The following is a 25,694-nucleotide window of genomic DNA, read 5'->3' as shown; positions in this document are numbered from 1 at the left end:
GGGAAGTCTCCAACCTCGTAACGTGGGAATACGCCTCGTTACATGTTAAATCTATCCGCTTGCAATGTCCATTTCTGTTTTGTCGGTTCTATTCGATCTTATTTCTTTTCTTCCGAAAGGACATAGTCCTAACGGTCCTCCAAAATAATGTTTTCCTCACAATTGATAGTGTATATATATATATATATATATATATATATATATATATATATATATATATATATATATATATATATATATCTTATGCAACTTCTTTCTCATGCAACAACTTTATTTTGCAAACTTATGCACAATGCTTCTCAACAACTTATCTTTTCTCACAAATTAGAAATCAAATATCATGCGACTTCTCAATGCAACTAGATAATGATTTTTCAAAATAGATATAGGTTTTTGAAAAATAATACTTATGCTCACGTTGGCCACTTATGCACTTGTAAAACATGATATGCTCAAAATGCAATTTACTGTAAAACATGCTTCGACTCCAAATCACTGTGAACTCTCAATAAATCCTTAAATCATGCTTGTAAATCATAACGTGGCAAATCTTCTCAACAAAAACTTAGCAAGTATTTAACATGCAGTTGGAACTCAAAATACATCAACTCATACTAACTGTATAGTAGTATTCAATGAAATCATGCTCTGTACACTTCAATAACTCTAAAAGGTAGCAGAAAACTCAACAAGTCATGTTAGACAATTTAGGCATGCTTTTCTAGCAAAACTTAATCAATAGTGTTCATGCTTCTCTATTTAACAAACAATTAATATCATACTCTTCAAATAGATAATCTAAGTCTGATGCTTCTCAATTTATACTTACTGCAATTATACTCAGATAGCTTCTGTAACAACTTTTTTCACAAAATATAACACATAAAGCTCATTTCTACTCCAAATTCGATGAAACCAAAGTCTAAACGTGCGCCATGATGGCCCCGAGGTTCCGAGCTACAAGGGCCAGCGATTCACGGTCTGAAACGACACATAGCTGAGCCACAAGGGCTCAACCACTGCACAATTGGAGCTTGGCGGAGCACTCAGCGGGACTTGGCGTGTCCCGCCTCCTAGCTCCGCTTCACCACGATCTAGGGCAACGGCCCTCTCTAAAGGCCGCTCCCTGGAGCCAACCATTCACGGAGCTGGCCAACGGTGTAACATACCTAATTTTTAAAACATTTAAAAGCTTATATAAATAACGCAATCTATCATTAAACATCCAAACAGAGCATAAACTATTCGTGAGAGTCGGGGTGCTATACCACACCTAGGTTTGAGAACCTAGGTGCACAGGCTAAACTAACCAATACATAAGATCCATAAGTTCAAAACACAAGCCAAGGCACGCAGGCCATCGTCAGCACCAGTACTAACTAAGCTAAGGCTACAAGTCCAACGAGCGCGCTCCCTAGCTATTGATCATCACCTCAAAAAAAAACATGTCGTAGAAACCGTCAGCGAATAATGCTGAGTAACCCACTCCCACATGTTAAGTACAATAAATATAAATATAGGAAATCATTTTGAAACTGGAATACATATATAATCCTGAGCAACTCTAGCTTTAAAAACCCCGATCAAGACTCGAGACACTATCAATAAGGCAACATTTCGAATATTATAGAGATACTAGCATGCACCCTACATTTGCAAGGCATAATAGATAAGTAAGCTCATACATAGCAATTAAAGGCAACAATGGGATCTAATGACAATCAATTAGCAAGTAATCATCAAGGCACACAATCCATCTTCCAACCTTATATCAAGTTCCAACCTTTACTCCTTTCCATCCTTATATCAGTTCCAACCTGTACCTCCAGGCCACCCTTATATCGCCTCCATTATTCCTCTGGGGCACGCATGCCCCACACTGAAACCACCAACAAGTCCACCAACATGATAGCACTGAAGTGCCATTCGCATGATCCGTGCCTATAGCACTATAATCAAGGGGTCATCGCATATAGCTCTGACATGGCACCGCGGCGCTTATACCCTCACCCAAGCCTTTAACCAGCAAGTCTAAGGGGTGGTCCGTGCCTTTAACACGATAACCGAGCACACGTTGTGCTATCCGCCAACAATTCATTTTCACCAATCACAATCTCATTATCATCGATCTCAACCATCATTGCGCAATGATCACAATTCCCATCATCGTTCAACCAATCAATCATATAACCAACAATAACAATCAAGGTGCAATAACAAACGACACATGCTACATACAAATTCCTGAGACGGTACTCAAAACATCATACGGGACTGTATCAAACGGGGTACAACGGGGCACAACGGAACACAGAGAAACAACAAACGGGAAAAATAGCCCATCGCACTACCACGTTCCAGCGAGTGGCCAGCGGGTGGTAGTCACGCTTCCAGCGGGTGCCCGGCGGGCAGTCGACTGCCCGCCGGCTGCCTTCTGGAATCGGGCAGTCAGGGTTGCGAGTAGGTGGCGGGGGTTCGCTCCCCCCACCTACCCCCCACTGGTACGAAGGTAAATATTCGGTTCGGTGTTCGTTCGTGAAACCCAAAATCATGTCCAAACACATTCCAACACGTATCAATGACAACACAGATTCGATTATCAATGATTGAACCAAGAATCATTCCAATTACATTCTAACGCGATTCCTAAACATGCCAAGACTCAACATCAATCACATAACGGTTCAGGAGCATCTGGAACCTTAAGAACATCAAGAAATCTATATGCAAAGCCCTAAAGACAAGTCCTAGACTAGAATCAACACCCGAGCATGCATAACCCCCCCACCCCCCCCCCCCCCCCAAGAATGCCAAGAACATCACAACACGAGATTCACGATATAAATCCTAGGGACAAGCTCTAGACATAATTAAATACAATATCATACCAATAACCACACAGGGCCATCAAGAATATCAAGAATAACGATAATTCACCATATAAACCTAAAGACAAGCTCTAACAAGACTCAATCACAAGAACATGCATACGATTATCAAAGGAGTCAATAAATAAGATATAGCAAGGAAAATAAGTTTTGTAAGACATGGGTTACCTCTTAGCCCTTAATCAAATTCCCTTGGCTACTAAGGTTCTTCTCTTAGATCTCATCCCAATTGGTTCTTCCTAGGCTCGGTAGGGGGAATTCCTTTGCTAGATTACCTGAGGGAATATTTCGGGTGGCAGAGCTATTTGTAGTAGGGTTTCTAAATGCTTTATAATCCCTATATATAGATAGATTCAGGAATCCTAACTAGAATCGGAATAGTAAAGGCCCACTTTCCCTATTCCCGACGGTATTAAAACTGTGCTAGGGATAAGGGTCCATGGTCCATTGTGAACCATTTCAATTAATTAAAGGAATTCTAGTCCAACTAAATCATTTTTAATTATATATTAACGGAATTAATTCTATAATTAATTCAGATTTGAAGGTCGTAACACGGGGTGTTACAAACAGTCCCCTTCTAGGGCCGTTGGCTAGGCCCATGCACATTCTGGTGCACACTGCCTTATGCACCAGATGTGTTCTTTCACCTGTAGAAAATTATTCCAGACGAACCAACACCTCCAAAACATCAACAACACATCATAGATCAACAATAAATCACTTAATAGCTCAAACACTTCAATAATCTAGCATTTCTCCTCACTTCTACCACAAAAAGACTTCACAGAGTCTAAGAAAAATAGCTTTGGGAGTCCATGGGTTATACCTTTGTAGACTTCTTCTCTTGAGCCGGGATTCCACATTCTTCTTTCTACTCAGCTTTCACCACCTTTTACACCACCTTAACACCTCAGATAAACACACATACCAAGCCTAAGAAGTGATTCCCAGAGATTGAAAGCTAAGAGATGAAACCTTTAGGAAATGATGGAAATGAAAGGCTGGAAATGAACTTGGAAACTTACTGTAATGGTTTTTTCCTTCTACAGAGAGCACAATGGTGGAGAGGCAAGGAAAGAGATCAGGAATGAGCAAAGGAATAATGATGTTTATATAGGGTCCAAACCCATAGGAGAAACAACAATGATTGGTTGATGGCAAAATGGTAATTTTTGGTTGATTCTATAAAGCATCATACATAGATGGATTCTTGTGGTTTACCATGCTACATGGACCAAGGTCTAGAATCATAGGTTAAAATAGTTTTGGGGTCAAAACTACATTTTTCCAAAAATACTTTCTAGACAACCACTTAGTTTAGGTTCCCCAAATTTCTCCCGGTTTCACTCAAATTGACTTTTGGATCAAAAATTTGGTACGCAATGTACTCGAAAACCTAGGATTTTAAATTTAAAATAAGTCTCGATGTTGAATTTACTTAAAAGTGGCTCAAAATAATTTATTCAAACACCAATTTTATCGCAAAAATTTTTATAGAGTGAAAAATGGCTATTTTGGAATTTCTTAAAACCGAATTTATAAAATTAAATCTTGAGTTGTCACAAATTTTATCATAAAGTTTTAGTTTAGTCTAATTGAACAAAACTTTAGCCCATAGGAAAGTTTTGTGTCACTGGATTCTTCTATTTGATTCTCATAAAGTCTCAATTGAGTCTAATTGAATAAATCTTTAGCCTACAGGCAAGTTTTATGTCATTAGATCCTTCTGTTTAAATTGATGATCAAGATAAAATTTTATCATACGAATTTTAGAATTTATAACTATAATTTAAAGTCAGTTATAATAATTCTATATATGTCACATGGGTTGCATTGGCAACACGCGTATTTTGTTAATCGCCAAAACTTTAGTAACAAGAAATTGTTACTGTATGTGGTGTACTTGTATGTGGTGTACTTGGTTTTTCAGCCCAACCACAATAGAGCATTTGATTTGGACATGATATACTTTTGGATCCTTATGTAGTTATGTTGAAATTGTACATATCTAGCCAAATTTCAACTAAAGCAGTTTAATTTGTTTAAGTAGTTGAAAATTGTATCTGTTACATGTACATATTTAGCATGTCCAACTATGGTGCGGAATTATAATCCTTCTTAGATTAGTTGGACTTGCTGATCATTAGTGTGTATATCATTTATGCTCAAGAATAAATTTATTAGTGGGAGTAATTTACTTTTGAGAGTCTTAGCTATATTAATTAACAAGGTGTTATTGTTGATTGTTAAATCCTTGTATAGTAATTGAACATCATATATCTAAATCTAATAAAATAAAAATTAATAAGTGTAAATGAAAGTTATACCTTTTATGTACATCCATTTTTTTGTTACAATATATATATATATATATATATATATATATATATATATATATATATATATATATATATATATATATATATATATATATATATATATATTATGCTATAAAAGTTGTACTATATAATATTTTGGACAAACATATCCCTATCGTTATAACTTCCGTTATCTTTCCTACCATAGTTACCATATACATGCATCCACCATATATTTTCTTATCTTCTTCAATAAGAATAATATATTATTCCAAAAGGCGAAAAATAATATATTCATAATGTTTAAAATCTAGTTGAAACTCATAAGGCTACAACTTTTATGAAGACATAAAATCCTACATTTGAGATTAAAATGGTCAGAAATCAAGGTAAATATGAATCAGTTAATCTGTCCAAAAAAAATCAACTTCTAAAATGTTCAATTATTTTAATTTTTTAATGTTTGAAATCTAGTATTATACATTATTTTATTTTTAAACTTAAAATCCACCGTTAGATTCACATCCTATTGAAACCCTAGGCCCGTTATAATGGGCCCATTAGGTTATAGCTTGTCCGGTATAAATTATGGTATTCTGTACAGTCTTTGATGAGAAATATATGAAACCCTTTACACTTTCACATGGTATCAGAGCCTAAACCCTAAATATTATTTCTCCTTTCCTTCCCGCCGCCGCGCCGCCACCGGAACTCACTGCCGCCGCGACTGTTTTTTGCTTTCCGGCATCTGCCTGGTGGTTCTTCTTTCAAACCAAGACCACAGGTCTCACCGGAGCCTCGTCGCGAGCCAGAGCCCAGAATCCGGTCGCCATCCGCCGCCGAGATCCGCCGCTGTTTTCCGGCCAGATCTCCTTCCTCCGGTCGAGACGCCATCACCACTGTTGGACTTGTCTCGACGAGACGCACCGGACAGTGTTGTCCGTTTTTCCTGCCGCCGCCGACCACCGCCGCCACCGTTCTCCGGCCACCGCCGTCGATCACCACCGGCCAGGATACAGTAAACAGTGTGCTGTTTTTGTTGGTAACCCCTATGGCTTCACCTTTTACCTCTTATCCTACCATTACTATGGACAAATTGGTTGGGAGTGAAAATTACACTTCGTGGGCTGCTTCTGTGAAACTCTGGTTCAAAGGTCAGGGGATGTCTGACCATCTAACCAAAAAGGTTGGGAAAACTGAAGAATCGAAGAAATCAGATTGGGAAAATGCAAATGCGTTGTTGTGCAACATGTTGTGGCAGTCCATTGACCCTAAACTCTATCTCATTTACAAGTCTTATGAAACTTGTTATGATGTTTGGAATAAAGCTAAGTCACTTTATACCAATGATATCCAAAGGCTATATACCCTAATATCTAATATGCTTAATTTCCGTTCAACTGCTGATATGAGTACACATGATTTTTTGGGTCGGATTGAAGCTTTACAACAGGAGTGTAATAATTTACTGCCCTATCAGGAGACAGCAGAAAATCATGCGGAGCAGTGTGATCGGTTCTTTATGGTGTTGACTTTAGCTGCCCTTCGGCCTGACCAGGTTCACGTTCGTGATCAGATCCTGTCTAGTCCTTCTGTGCCTACCTTCACTGGAACTGCGGCCAGACTGCTTCGTGTTGCCTCAGCTCCCTCAATTGAGCCTATTGGAGAATCATCAGTTTTAGCTACTCGGGCTACGGATAGAGGACCCTCTGGACCATCTAGTGGTGGTGGTGTTCGTCGTGGGAAACGTCCTCGGTGTGACTACTGCCACAAAGATGGTCATACCAAAGATCGTTGTTGGAAACTACATGGTCGACCTCCCCGTTTTGCTAATCTGGTCCAAGCCACTAAATCCGAGGTTCAGACTCATGAACCAAGCTCTACTCCAATTGCGATGACCCCTAGGGAGTATGAAGAATATCTCCAACTTAAAGCAGCGTCCCGCCTTGATTCTTCCACATCTCCACTAAATGCTGGTACTTCATCTTTGGTTTGTCTTTGAAACACCAATACTCCAAAATCTTGGATATTGGACTCAAGTGCTTCAGATCATATTTCCGGTAACCTTTCTCTTTTGCATAATGTGTCTAAGTCTAAGAGTTTACCAATGGTTACCTTAGCTAATGGTCATCAAACACCAGCAACTGGTGTTGGTCAGGCTTCCCCTATACCATCTTTTTCTTTAGAGTCTGCTTTATATGTCCCTAATAGTCCCTTCAACCTTATCTCTGTGAGTAAAATTACCTGTACTCTCCAGGTCGATCCAAATTAGACCCTAAAGCAGTCAAGTGTGTCTTTTTGGGTTATTCCCGTGTCCAAAAGGGTTATAGGTGTTATTCTCCAGCACTCAAGCGTCACTTTGTGTCTGCAAATGTCACCTTTATTGAATCCACACCGTTTTTCCAGCCCACCTCAAGGGACACGACCCCTGTTTCTGAGGTGCTTCCCATACCTTATCTTGGTCCTCTTCCTCTTGTTCAGCCCACTTTTCCTCCAGCTCAACAGATTGTCCTTAACCCGCCTCTTCAGGTCTATCACCGTCGTCCTCGCCCTACGTTCCTGAGGTCCCTGGTGACTCGCCTGTGCTGTCCAATCCTCCGGCTGCGGTTCCTCCACTTCCACCGCAATTTGACACTGATCTCACTGAGGCACCTCTTGCTGTTCGAAAAGGTACACGTTCTACTCGTAACCCACATCCTATATATACCTTTTTGAGTTATCATCGTGTCTCTTCCCCTTACTTTGCATTTCTCTCTCACCTGTCTTCTGTGTCCATATCCAAAACCACTCGTGAGGCTTTCTCGGATCCATGTTGGCGTCAAGCCATGTTTACAGAGATGGAGGCCCTCCAGTCTAGTGGCACGTGGGAGTTGGTTCCTCTTCCTCCTGGTAAAACTGTTGTTGGTTGTAGATGGATTTATACGGTAAAGGTGGGCCCTGATGGTGCAATTGATCGCCTTGAGGCACGACTGGTGGCAAAAGGCTATACTCAGATTTTTGGTTTGGATTATACTGATACGTTTTCCCCTGTTGCTAAAATTGCTTCAGTTTGATTACTTTTGTCTTTGGCAGCCATTCATCATTGGGATTTACACCAGCTAGATATCAAGAATGTCTTTCTTCATGGTGATCTTCATGAGGAGGTTTATATGGAGCAACCACTTGGGTTTGTTGCTCAGGGGGAGTCTGGTCTAGTATGTAAACTTCGTCGTTCTTTGTACGGTTTAAAGCAATCTCCACGGGCTTGGTTTGGAAGATTTAGTTCTGTGGTGTGTGAGTTTGGTATGACTAGAAGTGCGGTTGATCATTCTGTTTTCTATCATCATTCTAATGGGAAATGCATATACCTTGTAGTATATGTGGATGACATTGTTATTACAGGGAGTGATCAAGAGGGCATATCTCAGTTGAAGGAGTATCTCTTTGGTCGGTCTCAGACCAAGAATTTGGGCAAGCTGAAATACTTTCTTGGAATTGAAGTGGCTCAATCTAGCAGTGGTGTTGTTATTTCTCAAAGGAAGTATGCCTTGGATATTTTGGAAGAAACTGGCATGTTGGACAGTAGACCGGTTGATAATCCAATGGATCCGAATGTTAAACTCCTACCAGGACAGGGGGAGCCATTGCCTGACCGAGAGCGATATAGGAGATTAATTGGAAAGCTGAATTATCTCACTATCACACGACCGGATATCTCTTTTGCAGTAAGTGTGTTGAGTCAGTTTCTTGAGACTCCTTGTGATTCTCATTGGGATGCTGTTGTTCGTGTTCTAAGGTATATCAAGAGAACACCAGGACAAGGCTTATTATATGAAGATAGAGGACATTCACAAGTTGTTGGGTATTGTGATGCAGATTGGGCTGGTTGTCCATTTGACAGACGCTCTACTTCAGGTTATTGTATTCTCATTGGAGGTAATCTCATATCTTGGAAAAGTAAGAAGCAGGATATGGTTGCTAGGTCCAGTGCTGAAGCGGAATACCAAGCAATGGCACTTGCGACGTGTGAGCTTATATGGCTTAAACACCTACTACAAGAATTGCAATGTGGCAATGTTGCTCAAATGACATTGATATGTGACAACCAAGCAGCTCTACACATCACATCAAATCCTGTTTATCATGAAAGGACTAAACACATTGAGGTTGACTGCCACTTCATCAGAGAATAGATTGTGTCAGGGTGCATCAAAACTAGCTTTGTCAATTCTGCAGATCAGTTAGCTGATATCTTGACAAAATCGCTTAGAGCTCCTAGAGTTGAATATATTTGTAACAAGCTTGGAGCTTATGATCTATACTCTCTAGCTTGAGGGGGAACGTTGAAACCCTAGGCCCGTTATAGTGGGCCTATTAGGTTATAGCTTGTCCTGTATAAATTATGGTATTCTGTACAGTCTTTGATGAGAAATATATGAAACCCTTTACACTTTCACACATCCCATCCGCTAAATCTGCTATTTGTGGATCGAATTGGATCCACACCCTTTGCGGATACAGATGAAATTTTTCAAATCCACCTTTAGCTAATTAGATGCAGATTCTCCCCAAATCCACTCAACGCTCACCCCTATTACCAGCTAATCAAACTAACCAACTAACATAAACAACTAGTATTCCACCAAAAAAAAAAAAAAAAAACATAAACAACTAGTAGCTAATTGCTAACACGATCTGCTAACAAGTATTTGCCAAACAAGACATTTATATAGATTTAAACTGAAATTAATGTGAAATTAACCAACGAAGAAAAAAAAAAAAAAAAAAAAAAAACAATGCAGTGAAATAAGCTTTTTGAGTTAACAGGAAAAATACAGTTGTACTGGATTAAAGCAATGAAAATAAAATGTTTTTTTGACCTATCTTAGAAACAAAAGTAAATTGTACATTTTATGTCACTAGTAAAGGATGCCTCAGTGAATTCTAAACTATAACAAGTAGAAAATATTGCCTCAATGACAGTACTTGTCCTACCAGTAGTTACATATTAGGTTAATGGTGCACTTATTAAGGTTGTGCTGCTTCCAAGAGCTTCTCATAAACTTGCCTAGCACTCAAATCCTCCACCTGGTTTGGCAAAACTGTTGGTTAGCAAGGAAGAAGCAAATACAAGGCTCCATTTGAACTTTTGTTCTATTCTAGTATGTGTAACAAAGAACCTATTCACTGTTTTAATGTGATTTTGGCTCTTTGCTACCTTTTCTAGAGTGGGAGAAAAACAATATACGGAGGAGTATATAATTATACATCTAATTCAATTTAGTAAATCAAAAGCATGGGCAAATTAACATTTTACAATGAAATGCAATCATGCACAGAAGTATGCAAAAGTAATTTTAATGGGGGAATTTCATAAAGCAGGAGCAGGAATGAGAACTGAAAGGTAGACTTGAGGAATTAAAAATTCGTCATGGTTTAATTGAGATTTTGTTGTCAAAATGCACACCCATCAAACACAAGATGGGTCTAACATACAGGATATCCACCTTTTTTCCCCATGCTCACATGCAAGAAATATAATGGAAACATTATAAAAGATGCTCAAGAATTTCTCTAATTTGTGTGAGAGAAAGCCTTTGGATATTGACCTACCACAAGAAGCTTAGATTTGCTATTCCAACCTCTTTGGAGAGTCATTTGGGATAGTTTAAGACCCAGCACCTGTACCAATAAAGGAAATTGAAGTGCAGCATGATAAGTTAGCCAGTCAACCCATTCTCATTCTTTTAATAATCCAGGAACAACCAATGGAACTTACTCTGCCCATAAATTCTAGAAGTTCATTGTTAGCTTCCCCACGAGCTGCAGGTGCCGTGACAGTAACCCTAACATCATCAGCATTTACTCCTGAAACCAAATAAAGATGAGATTTTCTCTAAATAATATATTTATTAGCTTTTTAGGTGATTTGGATAAGACAGTAAATTGCATAAAAAGCACAAAAACCCACAGGGCCTCAATAATCAATATAACTCCTACCCAATCTCTCTACCCATCAGTGAGGAGCAATCCCCCAATTCCATATACTAAACATTCTAGGCTTATTGCTTCAACGTCCCAAGGTTTGCCGACAGAGAACCTAAGGAAATAAATGTTTGGTAAACATCTTCAATCACATTAATATTTAACTGTAGCAGACACCTAGTTCTGCTATAATCACTTCCGCTCTTGTACAGTGAAGTGCACTTCCTAATTTCTGAACTCTTTCCAAGCATTTTTATAGGAATTATAGTAATGTACTTCTACCTCCCCAGCCTTTCTATTCAAGAACAAACATTGTGATGCATAAGTTAACCCAGGGTATTATGCTCATTAGAAAATGATTAGAATCTACTCCAGTTCCAGAGTCTTAATATAATTGATTCAGGTTCATTAGTGTTTACAAGCAGGACATTTTCACCAACATCTACAACATAATTTTTAATTACTTGTTCCTGAAACTACAGTTCTCTCAACTATCAATAATAAACTGAAACTTCATATACTGATAAAAAGAAAATTACTAGATGTAAGCAAAACAAAATTACTACTCCATAATACTAGATGTCAGAAAAATACAAGAATAAAGTCAATTGTGGATGTGTATGAAACAAAAATATTGCACAACTTAAGAATTTTAAATGTAATAACATTTAACAAGGGGTAAAGGACACTACACAAGCCAACTCCAAAGATCAAGTAGACAAGAATGCATATATTTACTTGTAATTGCTGAGCGCTGCGCACGGTCCTCCACTTCTATTGCCACTTGAACAAGACCACCTTCTAAGTGTGATATACAGGGTGGCACAGGAGCATCCTACAGCTTGGACCAAAAGTCTTGAGTTATAGAGTCCTAAAACTTAAACCTTTATCTTTTAAAACAGTTTTGAAAAGGGTGAAGTACAAAGGCAGGCAAAAGGCACAAATTATAATGTTGTGAAATTGATCTCAATATCTAGAAGTACCATAAACAAAAAATGCATATATGCAGAATGAAGTAACAGTATGTGAACAATAGCAGGCATTCTAAGGGTGTTTTTTAAAAACCACAAAACTGCATTATAAGTGCCCATTAAACCCTTGTTCCATTTAATTCTAAATGACCAATGGGTTAGATTTTTTATAAACCAGTGTAGTGGTTAAAATTTTTTAAAAATTATAAAAACACAAAAATCAAAAGTGCCCAATTAAATTTTATGTGTATAATAAATTAAATACAATACGGCACACCAGGATGATTATCAATGAAGATTAATTTGCATTTCAACTAGCAATAGTTAAATCGTCATTTCACATTTGTCTTTTAAAAAATGTCTAAATTTTAAAAAGTGGTTTACTATCAAAAGAAAAGAAATTTTAGAATGTATTTATATTAAAACTCATATTTTAAACGGTCAAAACTGCCTGCAAAACCAATTAACCCATTAAAACTACGCCACATGGTTTTTCAACTTCATGGATGGATATGGTTTTACTTTTTACAATACCACTAACCATGCATTAACCAAAACGTCCCATGAACACTCCTACACCATACCGGAGAGATGAAACATTGAAATCAAAGTTTGTAGTTGTCAGCACTAAACCTCAAACATTAAATTTTTAGTAATCAGTGTTCAATATAAACATGCATGAGCTTTAGAAGGCAAATATACTACGAAGTATAAGATATCCTGTACTTTAAAGGATAAGCAGCTCATTACCTGTGGATTTGTTTCAGCAGCAATAGTACTAAGTGCACCATCAACTACATAGATAAAAGAGGCAGACTCTAGATCATCTTCTGCACGATAGCAAACAAAGAGACCGCAACCCTTACAATTCATGCGAAACTGCTTCTCCAGTTTCCCTTCACCACTGTAAAGCAAGACCATCAAGAAGTTATCATTAGGCATAAAAGTTAACACAAACAAAATACGAGACAGAGAAAAGCTAAAGTATTTCTGAAAGTGATATCACATAATGTAAAAGCACTGCCACTTATCACCAACTATGAGAAATATATAGTCCTTGTTGGTGACAATCAAAATGGATATACAAAAGACCTATCTATTATGATGGAGGAAAATAAAAAATAGGGAGAAAAGATCTTTATCTTTGAGCATCTCTATTCAAAAACATTTTAAGTGATAATTACAAGTGCTTGAGCTCAATACAATATATATAGCCTTCACATTTTAATTGTCATTTAAATTGTGGAGTACTCATAATCTTCAGTACATTTGAGGCCGTGCCCATCTATGAATGTTTATAGAAATCCATAAAGAAACAACCCAATTAATCACAATACAAAATTAGGGTCTTAAATGTGATTTTGCACTGCTTAAAACAAAAATATGTAATCTTATTATTCTATTTGGCTTACTGAAGAACTCATTAACTCTTTTGATCAGGAGTTGCAATACAACTTAACTGAAACAATTTTAAAAAGTAAAGTTTTCTATACAAAGGAGGTTGTTTGATCTGATCAATAGTGTCCTCAACAGTAATCCAACATGCTTATCATTTTTCCATCACCTAGCACAAATCGAATACAAGCTAGATGAGATTTGATATCTAGAGAACCATGAGACCTTTGCAAAGAGTGTGAATATGAGATTTATAAAGCCTGCTTGGTTAATGGTTATGGAGGTTAACAAGGAAAGTAGACAGAAGGTTTGTAGTTTGAAATAATTAGGTATTAAATAGGATAGTGGCACATTCAGTCATTAACCATGCCACAACTCCTCGTGGGTCTAATATTATGAAACACATAAGTAAAAGGTAGGATAAGTTATCTAACCATATCAGAAACAAGGGAGGTATTAAGACTAAGGACAACTTCAATCAGATTTCTGGCTCAGGTATTCTCCCCTTAAGAATCCACAACACACAGTTGCTTTGCAAACATCCCCCAATTCTCATTTCCCATAACTTTGTACACTGAAGGAAAGTGGTGAAAACTGATAAGAGTGTTACATATTACATGCATACATATATGCAATATGTAAGATGTTTAGGAGAGAGTTTGATGACTGGGAATGCGATAACCTTCTTGATCTTCTTTCCAGGATACATGTCTCTATAACTATGTGCTTGTTTCTGATCCAGAAGAATTATTTTGGCTCAGAACAAGAGCAATTTTTCAGTCAAATCTTTTTAACCTCTTAGTAAGGCAATCAATGAACTTTTCCCATGGAAGGCTATTAGGAGCTCATGACAATGTCCAACTCATCTCTCATTTTCTCAGATAAATGACTATTTTCATTAGAAAAGAATATTATCACATGACATTGAGCATTTTAAGAAAGGCTACAAGTTTTCAGGAGTCATAGATACAAGGATGATGTTCTCCATCACAACAAAAACTGTGGATAGTTGGATCCATAAATTAAATTAAATTTCCATTGTTAAATTTAAGGCAAAGAAAACAACGATACTTTTGTCATTCTCTAGAGTATAAATTCTGCAACAAACATTTAACAATGTAATATTTACTAAAATTAAGGGAAGTCATGGTGATAGAAAATTATGAACAAAACAAACAGTTATCTTAACATTTCTTGTTTATACCATTACCATTAATTCACTTCTCATTCTTGCTAGTTAAGATCATATAATCAAGGTTATCAAGGCGGACTTTCTAGGCGAGATGCCACCAACTGCCTAGTCGACTAGGCGATGAGTATTAAATAAATAAAATATATAAAATATATACATATATATTGAAAATATCTTGTCTTGGGCAGCCTATTTACTTCAAGTTGCATGTAGTAGATGAATAGTTTTTCCTAGAAAAATGCGAAGTTTAGTATTTATTGTATATATTGGAAATATCTTGTCTTGGGAAGCCTTTTTAAACCCTATTTACTTCAAGTCATCTTTGAGAAGATGAATAATTTTTCCTAGACTAGTGAGAAGACTAGTATTTATTGATAACATGTCAGGGTGAGGTAGTGGGCTTTGCTCGGAACAGGAGGACGACGCCGGAGCTCGAACCGCGCCGCCGCAGTGCCGCTGCTCCGACGCCACGCGCCGGCGCGTGAGGCAGATTCCGGCGTCTTCTCTGGCTGAAATTTACACCGGTCAACTCACCTTAGTGTGTAGGTTCTGCCCATGTATGTTTTGTGGGGTTTTGGGTTGTATTTTGCACTTAGGCGAGGCGAGCGGACTAGGCGCAAGGCTGTGACCGCCTAGACGCCTAGGCGACGCCTTGATAACCCTGCATATAATAAAAAAATATCTGCAAATATATACACGGATACACCAATAATATTGGCACCATATAACTTCCAACCAATCAGGCAAGCAATCATAAAACAAAACAACTGATTACCGCTTTAAGAGAACTTTTCCCGCCTCATTGACACTCAATCTTGCAAGATACTTCTTCTTGTCCAGCACATATGCTTTGTCAGTTTTCCGTTTGGGCATTTTCTGCAATTGATTATCTACAAGATTTTTTTTTTTAGCATGGAGACACAGTAACAATCTAACAATAATTCCTCTTCACAGAAGAGAAGCTTAATTTATTAACCTCATTAATTCCAGACCTAATATTTCTCAAGTAATGTATTATCATTAGATTTGTAATGTATCAAACTCAAGCTAAGAAGCCAAGGTAATCCCTTACAACCAACTTTCAGTTACACCACTTGGGAAAAAAGATTTTTTTTTTTAACAAAAAAAAAAAAAAAAACAGGCAAGACAAAGTTCAATTTAACATTTCTATTTGCATATGGAGTGACATTTTTCATGGAGAATCCACAAGAATGATTTATTTTGTTTGCATTATGATATATGTGCCATTTAAATTACACAACCTGTTGATTAGGATCTTTCTATTTTATAACATTTTATTATGAGGTGAATGTATTATAATTGGGTATTTCACAATAAAAATTCTCTGCTTAGTTTGGCATTGTTCTCTTTTGAAATGTTCCAGAGAATCATGATTTATTACTTCTATATCCAAATATACTTCCTAGGACATCAGCCTTGTTGAAACAAGGACTCATTGACCAGGGATGGTGATTACAACAATGTGACAATTAAGTGTAGTAAAAAAAAATGTAAAAATGAAGATTTCATAAAGACCATGAAACAGTATTTTACATGAAAAAAAAGTCCAAAAGCAGCAAAAGGTTTCAGTACAATACATAAGATCATGTTACGAGACTGGATTACTAATCTTGCATTCACCAAGGATCTATTTCTCAACTCTCCTCGACATAGTACTATAGTAGTATTCCTAGGAGAGAAATATATAATTAATAATAAAGGTAATTGGATTTTGGTGGCTAGATGGCATCAATAAGATGGTTGAGTACCTAGTGGTTAGAAGTCATCAATAAGGTTGTTAGCAATGGCATTGTATTATCCAAGGTTTAAAAAGGCGCGCCTTGGTACGCCTCAAGGCGAGGCGTGAGGACATAGAGGCGTACGCCTCAACCATTCGAGGCGTACGCCTTAGGGTGTGTCTAAGGCGATTTGGGCATTTTTATATTTCCAAGCCCAATTTTATTTTTTTAAGCCCAATACAAAAAAAAAAAAAAAAAAAAAAACCAACCCAATACAAAATATTCTCAACCCTACTTTGACTAAATAGAAGTCTGAAATGTGAAAGAAAGAATTCAACGAAACCAGAAACAAGAGAAGTCTGCGCGCTGCTACTACCAACTGCGGTGCGAGAGCCGAGAGTGCGACGCGACTTCCCCCCTCAAGCGACTCCAGCTTCCGGCAACCTTAGTCTTCACTCTTCAGGTGATGCGTCATTTTTTTGTTCATTTCTTTTGGGTTAACCTACTGGGCTGTTAGAAACTTAGTATTATATATATATTTATATCCTAGAGTGACACTTGGCAGTGGTATAGCTAGTGTCAGTTGACTCATTTGTGTGTAAATGTGTACACTTGGCAGATTAGTAGTAATTTAGTAAATATATTATGTGTAATGGTATATAAATGTAGTGTTATTACTTATTATATAATAGTGTTATTATATATATATATATATATATATATATATATATATATATATATATATATATATATTGTGTGTATAAAATATAAAGGCAGTCAATATATTGCCTTAGACAGTAGGCACTGCCGCATGGGAAGTAGTGGTAGGATTTTTTTTTAAAATATTAATTTGTTTAAATTATTAATTATTTATAGGTTGATTGTTTATAAATGGTGAACCATTCAAAGAAGAGTAGTGCAGGCAGTGGTTTAGGTAGTGTCTACTGGTTCAAAAAATAAAAAAGATCCAGCTTGGGACTACTGTGTTGAACTTGTCCAGGATGGTAAAGAGAAAAAGGCATATAAATATGTCATATGCAATTATTGTAAGAAAGTCATCACAGGGGGAGTGTCACGGATGAAACACCATCTCGCCGGGACAAAAAATAGTGTCAAAACCGTGTGCCAATGTATCGGCAAAAGTTAAGCAAAAATTTTTTGACATATTAAACAAAATTAAAGCCAGCAAGAATTTAGCACAAATGGAATTTGAGCAACGTGTAGACATTGGCTCATACTTTGGAAGCGGGAGGGAAGGTGCGGATGAGGATGGAAACAATGTGGCTTCCGCTGGTCCTAATAGAGGTATCCGGGGACCTATGAATAGATACATGATGAAAGGAAATGCTAGTGGGAGTAGTAGTGACCAAACAACCACTATTACACCTCAAAATGCAAAAGAACTCCGTCAACAAGTTTGTTTAGACATTGGGAGGTTCTTTTATGAAAATGCAATACCATTCAATGTCGCAAAGAGTCCTTCATTTATTAACATGCTTCGGTCGGTTGGCGCATATGGTCGAGGACTTAAGCCTCCAAGCATGTACGAGCTTGGGACATGGATATTGAAAGAAGAGTTGACAACAACAAAAAACTTTGTTGAGGACATTAAGAGTACATGGCCACTTATTGGAGTTTCAATCATGTCTGATGGTTGGCAAGATATTAGACATAGGAGTCTAATTAATTTCCTTGTCAATAATCCTAATGGCACAGGTTTTTTGAAATGTGTTGATGCATCCAAGCATGTGAAAGATGCTAAATTCTTGTTTTCGGTTGCTTGATGAAGTTGTTGAGGAAGTTGGAGAAAAGCTTGTGGTTCAAGTGATAACGGATAATGCAAGCAACTACCGAGCAACAGGATTAATGCTTATGGAGAAAAGGAAGCATTTGTATTGGACTCCATGTGCTGCACATTGCCTTGATTTAATGCTAGAAAAAATTGGAGAGCTACCACAACACAAAAATGATTTGATCAAGGCAAAGAAAGTGAGCAACTACATTTATAATCATTCTTGGGTTTTGCTCAATGTGGCTTATAATGATTGCATTATCCGTTATCACTTAGACTCCTATGTCTAATATCTTTCCGACCATCAAACATGATTGAAACTCCCGTAAGTGGCCATGTACTCTTAATGTCCTCAACAAAGTTTTTTGTTGTTGTCAACTCTTCTTTCAATATCCATGTCCTAAGCTCATACATGCTTGGAGGCTTAAGTCCCCGACCATATGCGCCAACTGACCGAAGCATGTTAATAAATGAAGGACTCCTTGCCACATTGAATGGTATTGCATTTTCATAAAAGAACCTCCCAATGTCTAAACAAACTTGTTGACCGAGTTCTTTTGCATTTTGGGGTGTAATAGTGGTTGTTTGGTCACCACTACTCTCACTAGCATTTCCTTTCATCATGTATCTATCCATAGGCCCCCGAATACCTCTATTAAAACCACCGGAAGCCACATTGTTTTCATCCTCATCCGCACCTTCCCTCTCGCTTCCAAAGTATGAGCCAACATCTACACGTTGCTCAAACTCCATTTGTGCTAAATTCTTGCTGGTTTTAATTTTGTTTAATATGTCAACAAATTTTTGCTTAACTTCTGCCGATACATTGGCACATGGTTTGATACTATTTTTTGTCCCGGCGAGATGGTGTTTCATCGTGACACTCCCCCTGTGATGACTTTCTTACAATAATTGCATATGACATTTATATGCCCTTTCTCTTGACCATCCTGGACAAGTTCAACACAATGGTCCCAAGTTGGATCTTTTTTATTTTTGAACCTGTAGACACTACCTAAACCACTGCATACACTACTCTTCTTTGAATGGTTCACCATTTATAAACAACCAACCTACAAATAATTAAAAATTCAAACCAATTAATATTTTAAAAAAAAATCCTACGACTACTTCCAGTGCGGGAGACCGGCAGTGCCTACTGCCTAAGGCAATATATTTGCTGCATTTATATTTTATACACACTATATATATATATATATATATATATATATATATATATATATATATATATATATATATATATATATATATATATATATATATATATAATAACACCATTATATAATAAGTAATAACACTACATTTATACACTATTACACAGAATATATTTACTAAATTAATACTAATCTGCCAAGTGTACACATTTACACACAAATGAGTGAAATGAGTCAACTGACAAGTGTCACTCTAGGATATAGATATATATAATACTTAAGTTTTTAACAGCCCAGTAGGTTAACCCAAAAAAAAAAAAAAAAAAAAAAAAAAAAAAAAAAAAAAAAAAAAGACGCATCACCTGAAGAGTGAAGAGAGAGGTTGCCAGAAGCTGGAGTCGCCGGAGATGGAGGTCACGTCGCACTCTCGGCTCTTGCACCGCAGTTTGCAGTAGCAACACAGACTTCTCTCGTTCTCGTTTCTGGTTTCGTTGAATTCTTTCTTTCACATTTCAGACTTCTATTTAGTCAAAGTAGGGTTGAAAATATTTTGTATTGGGTTGGGTTTTTTTGTATTGGGCTTTAAAAAAAAATTGGGCTTGGAAATATAAAAATGCCCAAATCGCCTCAATTAACGCCTCAGACACGCCCTGAGGCGTACACCTCGAATGGTTGAGGCTACGCCTCTTACCTTGCATAAGAGGCGTACGCCTCAGAGCTATGTCCTCACGCCTCACCTTGAGGTGTACCGAGGCGCGCCTTTTTAAACCTTGCACTACCTAGGTTAATCCACACCATAAATGTTTAACCCAGTAATTGTAAGTGTGTGCCATGTTAAAGAGCTTTGGTATCTTCCCCCGTGTAAGAGTAAAACTTGCAAGCATGACGCGGGCTGAATATGAATTAGTCTCACATTTGTGGAGATATCAGTTGTATACAAGGTAAAAAAAAAAAAAAAAAAAAAAAAAAAAAAAAAAAAAAACATGTTTCAATAAACCTAAAAACAATCACCAAACAAATTCTTTACTATTTCTTCTGTTGTATGGTTAATTAGGTGCTAATTAACTCCAAATTTGTTATATACAGGTGCAAGTAGCCATGTATATAATGACATATTATATGCAATTAGGAATTCCAGTATAATATTTGAGGAACAATTGATCTAATATTTCAATAAGTTGTCCACTAAGAAAGCTAGTGAACAGAGTGACACATTGGTTTCTTAATTAAATTTAACGATTAAGAAATCTTTATGCTCGGATAGTATCACTTTTTGTGTCTGGAACAAGGCCAACAACAGAAAACATAGGGAAACATTGTAGAAATTTTGGTTAACATTTGCCTGTTGCTCTACAAAAATATTACCACTGCTAATAATGCCCAACCAATTTCATTATAGCCACGGCTCATAAACCGCTGTTGTGGAAGAATCTAACCTTTTCAAACAAACCATCCAGGTAAATATAACTAAGTAAAAGGAAATGCGGAAAAAACTAATATAAACCATGCAAAATTCTTCTCAACATTGGCTTTCTTGATATCACATACTGAACTCACCAAACGCAAAAAAAAAAAATGAAAATACTGTATCACAGTTAGAGTTAATATTGCAATGAAAATTGCATAGTTGAATTGGAGGATGTAAGAAGAGAAAAGGCAGAGAAAATGGAGCTCACCTGTGATGAGGACATGGGAACTGCAGTGTTTGCAATAATAGACAAAGAGGTCAGAGTCTGGTCCCTCGGGAGCAGCATCTTCGCTCGAGTATGTGTGGGTAGTCCGCTTTGGCATCTTCTATTCTTCAACTGCGGTACCTACTTGCAGAGAACAATCCATATTTATGATTTAGTCTCATATACATATATATATATATATATATATATATATATATATATATATATATATATATATATATATATATATAAGAAAAAGGAATCAGCCATAAATAGAAGTGAATTTTCCCTCCCAATTGCACTTTCCAAATCCAATATATAAGGAACAGGTTGGCAATCATAACCACTACTTGATCAGTCTAAAATAACAGGTTGGCAATCATAACCAAGAAATATACAACACGAAGATTATCATGAAAAAGGAATTATAATCATATTACTCTCTTTGATGCATGCAATGGGGCAAGGCAAATAGGAACAAAAACAATGCCAAAAGATATAAAGGTTGTAACTAAAGCAAAAACATGTAGAAAGAAGAACATGTTTCAATTGTAAATGACAAAGGGTAAGGATGATAGGAACAAAAATAATAGCAACAGATGTAAAGGATCTAGCAAAAGCAGGAACTTGAACATAAAAGAGCAAATTTCATTGGGCTTTTTTTAAAAAAATAGTTACCAAGCATTTAGACATTTCAACACATCTCCAAAACTTGGATTGGCTTTTTGACAGTTCCGAATAAATTATATAGATACATTAAAAAAAAAAAAAAAAAAAAAAAAAAAAAAAAAAAAAAAAAAAAACTTCAGAATCAAAATGGGTTAAAAAGTCACTTTAATTTCAGGATACATGTGTTGGATAACTACTCTGTATTTTTTATGTATTTGAACTATTTGGATAGACAAATCATTCTTAGCATGCCATGACAAATAGGAGTTACACAGTGCAGATAAATTAATCACATCACATATATAAAGGTCAAGAAGGGTCAAACAGAACTTGCTGAACCTCTTTCCTTGCTTAGAGCCTAATAGGAAAGTTAAACCTAAATCGTTACCTTATGAATAAAAAAAAAATTTTTAAAATAAAATAAAAAAGCAAGCTACACCTAGAATTCAGATACAATGTGCTGTAAACGCAATTGGTTATGATAAAGTTAACGACATGCATAGTTACAAAGCATAATCGTAGTAAATTTAGCAGAATGAAGCAGATAACTCAAAGCAAAGCAACAAATCGGGCGATAGCCAAAATTGGAGTCTACAAACAACAGGATGTAAGATCAAAGGAGCCAATGCTCCCTACTTGCCTTTGTGAACGGCGTAGATAGCGGTGAGTCTTCGAGGGCTCGGTGTGCTGCCGTCGAACGCTCGAAGCTGCCTCGCGTGACAGGTTGACAAGTGAGAGGCGATTCCAGCTTACTGTGGTGACTGGTGACGTTGATACTTCAGACCTTGAGAGAATGAAATGCTGAACTGAGGATTGAGAGTGACAATTTCTGAGAGAAAAGATATCTAGGGTTAGTTAAAAGTTTATTTGTTTGACTTAGGTAATTTTACGCAGCGCCAAAATTTGATCTCAATGTTAATATATTACTGTATTTGCGCCCGTGCGATGCACGGAATGGATTTGTTGTAATATATTAAAAATATTTAGATCGATATATAATTATTTAAATTAGAACATCAAATATTATATAGTGCAATTGAATGTATGATTTGGATCGTTTATGTGTTTTTATGTTATTAATTGCTCAAATTAATAGCTAATATATAGATGTACGCATGCGATACTGTAACTTTGGAGACTTTATTTATCATCGTTCAGTATTTTTATAAATTAGTCAAATGTGCTCGTGCTCTAGCAACTCGGTTATAAAAATGAATTGATATCCTAATTTATTTGTATGAAAAATATATTTTTTGTTTAGATATATACCAATTTTGCTATTTAAAAAAAAAACATAATATCACAGATTGTATTTACACACTATTGAAACCTCTTTGTAGACAACATTGGTAGTAACAACATAATCTTGTCCATCTTTGTCTAGATCTAACACATTTGTCCATCTTCACAAATGGGTGACTCGGGTGAAAATATATAATGGTAGAATTTCAATCAATTAGTGATCCTTTTATATTTTCAGTCAATTAGTAATATCATATTCATTTTCAGTCAATTATTCTTTTTTATTTTTAGTCAATTAGTCAATTAAAATATTAGATGCATTGATATTTTTACCTAATTTCCGTTCCATTGTTAATTGATGATGTAGAATGTTTTTATTGAAATATTTTCGTTCTATTTTTAATTTACATTTAGTATTGTTTTAAATATGCATTTACTATTAATGATGTAGAATATTATTATTGAAATATTTCCGTCCAATTTTTAATTTCCGTTCCATTTTTTAATTAAAATGCAATGATCTGTCAATTTATTTTTACGTTTCAATTATGGATCATTTTTTATTTGCAGTTAATTATTAATATTCATTTCATTTTATAATTTCAATCAATTAGTAATATCAGATTCATCTTCAGGCAATTATTCTTTTTATTTTCAGTCAATTAGTCAATTAGAATATCAGATGCAGTGATTTTTTTACCTATCCGAACCATTTTTAATTGATGATGTAGAATATTTCCGTTCCATTTTTAGTCTACCTTTACTATTGTTTAAAATATGTCGTTATTATTGATGGTGTAGAATATTATTATTGAAATAATTTCTTTTTATTTTTTATTTACTTTTACTTGATGATGTAAAATATTATTATTGAAATATTTCCGTTACATTTTAAATTTATGTTCTATTGTTTAAAATTGTGAAAGATTTATGATATAATTGTGATTTGATTTATTATACTATGTAATATTATTGTAAAAAATTAAAATACAATAATCTGACAATTTTCTTTTCCATTTTAGTCAATTATGGATCATCTTTTATTTCTAGTTAATTATTAATATTCATTTCCTTTTCAAATTAATCTAATTTCTGTTTCTTTTTTCATTTTTAATTTCCAGTCAATTATTAATATTCATTTACTTTTCAATTTACCTAATTTTTGTTCCATTTTTAATTGATGATGATGTACAGAATTATTGTGAAATATTTCTGTTTTTTTTTAATTTACCTTTACTATTTATTATTGTTTGGCGGGAAATCAAGTAAATAGAATATTGTTTTTAATAATAGTATAAATTTGTAATGAATTAAGGATTTTTTTTATTTTCCTATTTTACTGCTAGCTTTTTTACTGATTATTATTAGTATTAATTAATCTGTGAATTTCGTTTTCTTTTTTATTTTTTGTGAATTAATAATATTTTTTTATTTTTTTAATTTTTGGTAGGATTTTTTTTACTATTATCCTTATTATGACTTTTTTTTCACAATCTTTTGTTTTTTATTTTCATTTCATCGAATTAAGACTCCTTTTTTATTTTCCTATTTTACTGATTATTATTATTAGTAATAATCAGTAAATTCTATTTATATTATCAATTTTTAGTGAATTAAGAATCTTTTTTTTCCTATTTTACTACAAACTTTTTTTACTGATTATTGTTAGTATTAATTAATTAGTGAATTCCGATTAGTTTTCTATTTTTCGTGAATTAAGGATCTTTTTTGTCTATTTTACTACAAACGTTTTACTAATTAATTGGTAATTTTTTATCCTTTTTTTTTATTGTTTGAGCGGGAAAGTAAGAAAGGAGGATTTTGTTTATAATAACAGTATAGCTTTATATTGATAGATTTATACTTTAAAAATTACATTTAGAAATTAAAAAAGTAGCATTTAAATTTTGTATGATTAGTATAGTGCATAAGTGTATGTATGCATGTATTTAAAAATTGTTATAAATGTTTATATTTTGTTAATTTTATAATTTCATTTCCTTAATTATATTTCATATTCTATTAATTATAATTTAATGAAATTGTCAAAAATATTTTTACGGAAGAAATCTTATATTTCTCAATTTCAGTAATTATATTAATTATAATTACCAAATGTTGTGACAATTATCATAATAATTTCATTAATTATATCCTTTATATAATAAAGCTATATGGTTTAGGAAATAATTAATGTTATAATTAATGTCACAACATCCTTTATTATAAAAAAAATTTTAAAAGAAAACAACATTTAAAAAATAAAATAGCTATATATTATATAATCATATAAAAAATATACTTAAGTTGATATACACATTGCTTGGACGAAGCCAACGCCGGGATGGCTTAAGTTGAATGTGGATGGCAGTTTTAAGCGAAATGGTTTAGCTAGCTGTGGTGGTGTGCTGCGTGACAAAAATGGAGACTGGTGTAAAGGGTTTACTTTCAACATCGGAAGATGCTCGGCGGAAGCTGCAGAGGCGTGGGGTGTGTTGCAAGGGCTTCGGATGGCGAAGGACTACGGAGCCTCGAGGATTATTATTGAGTGTAATTCTAAGGCTACGGTGGAGAGTCTTTGCGAGAAAGAAGGGTGGAAAAGCCAAAGCCATAACATTGGTAGGCTATGCATGCGAGAAGCCTCAGACCTGGTGGAAGTGAGATACACACATG

General features: G+C 35.4%; 1 protein-coding gene and 1 long non-coding RNA gene across 4 annotated transcripts in view; one reads left to right on the top strand and one right to left on the bottom strand.

Annotated features, from left to right (window-relative positions):
• Positions 1–9,985: 9,985 nt before the first annotated feature.
• On the bottom strand, positions 9,986–22,669 carry LOC109180692 (UPF0235 protein At5g63440). 3 transcript variants are annotated; one of them, XM_019330392.1, is made up of 9 exons: positions 22,416–22,669; positions 22,119–22,137; positions 21,114–21,251; positions 15,507–15,621; positions 12,895–13,048; positions 11,912–12,008; positions 10,968–11,056; positions 10,802–10,870; positions 9,986–10,276 (listed from the first exon to the last, which is right to left on the bottom strand). In XM_019330392.1, exons 3-9 carry the CDS (start codon positions 21,226–21,228, stop codon positions 10,217–10,219), a joined length of 699 nt encoding a protein of 232 aa, XP_019185937.1. In that variant the 5' UTR covers positions 21,229–21,251; positions 22,119–22,137; positions 22,416–22,669; the 3' UTR covers positions 9,986–10,216. The 3 variants fall into 3 exon arrangements, with proteins under 3 accessions (XP_019185937.1, XP_019185936.1, XP_019185938.1); XM_019330391.1 differs by lacking the exon at positions 22,119–22,137 and having other exon boundaries at positions 22,420–22,669; XM_019330393.1 differs by lacking the exon at positions 22,119–22,137 and having other exon boundaries at positions 15,507–15,607; positions 22,420–22,669.
• The window catches only part of LOC109180693, a 21,207-nt gene continuing 13,863 nt past the window's right edge, over positions 18,351–25,694 (top strand). Inside the window, exon 1 of the long non-coding RNA XR_002054099.1 lies at positions 18,351–18,362. This is a non-coding gene — a long non-coding RNA (uncharacterized LOC109180693). The remainder of the gene's footprint in view (positions 18,363–25,694) is intronic.

Source organism: Ipomoea nil, unplaced genomic scaffold, assembly GCF_001879475.1.
Source record: "Ipomoea nil cultivar Tokyo-kokei standard unplaced genomic scaffold, Asagao_1.1 scaffold1031, whole genome shotgun sequence".
NCBI lineage: Eukaryota > Viridiplantae > Streptophyta > Magnoliopsida > Solanales > Convolvulaceae > Ipomoea > Ipomoea nil.
Note: the sequence above shows the minus strand (reverse complement) of the source record. Positions and strands in the feature narration are given on the sequence as shown.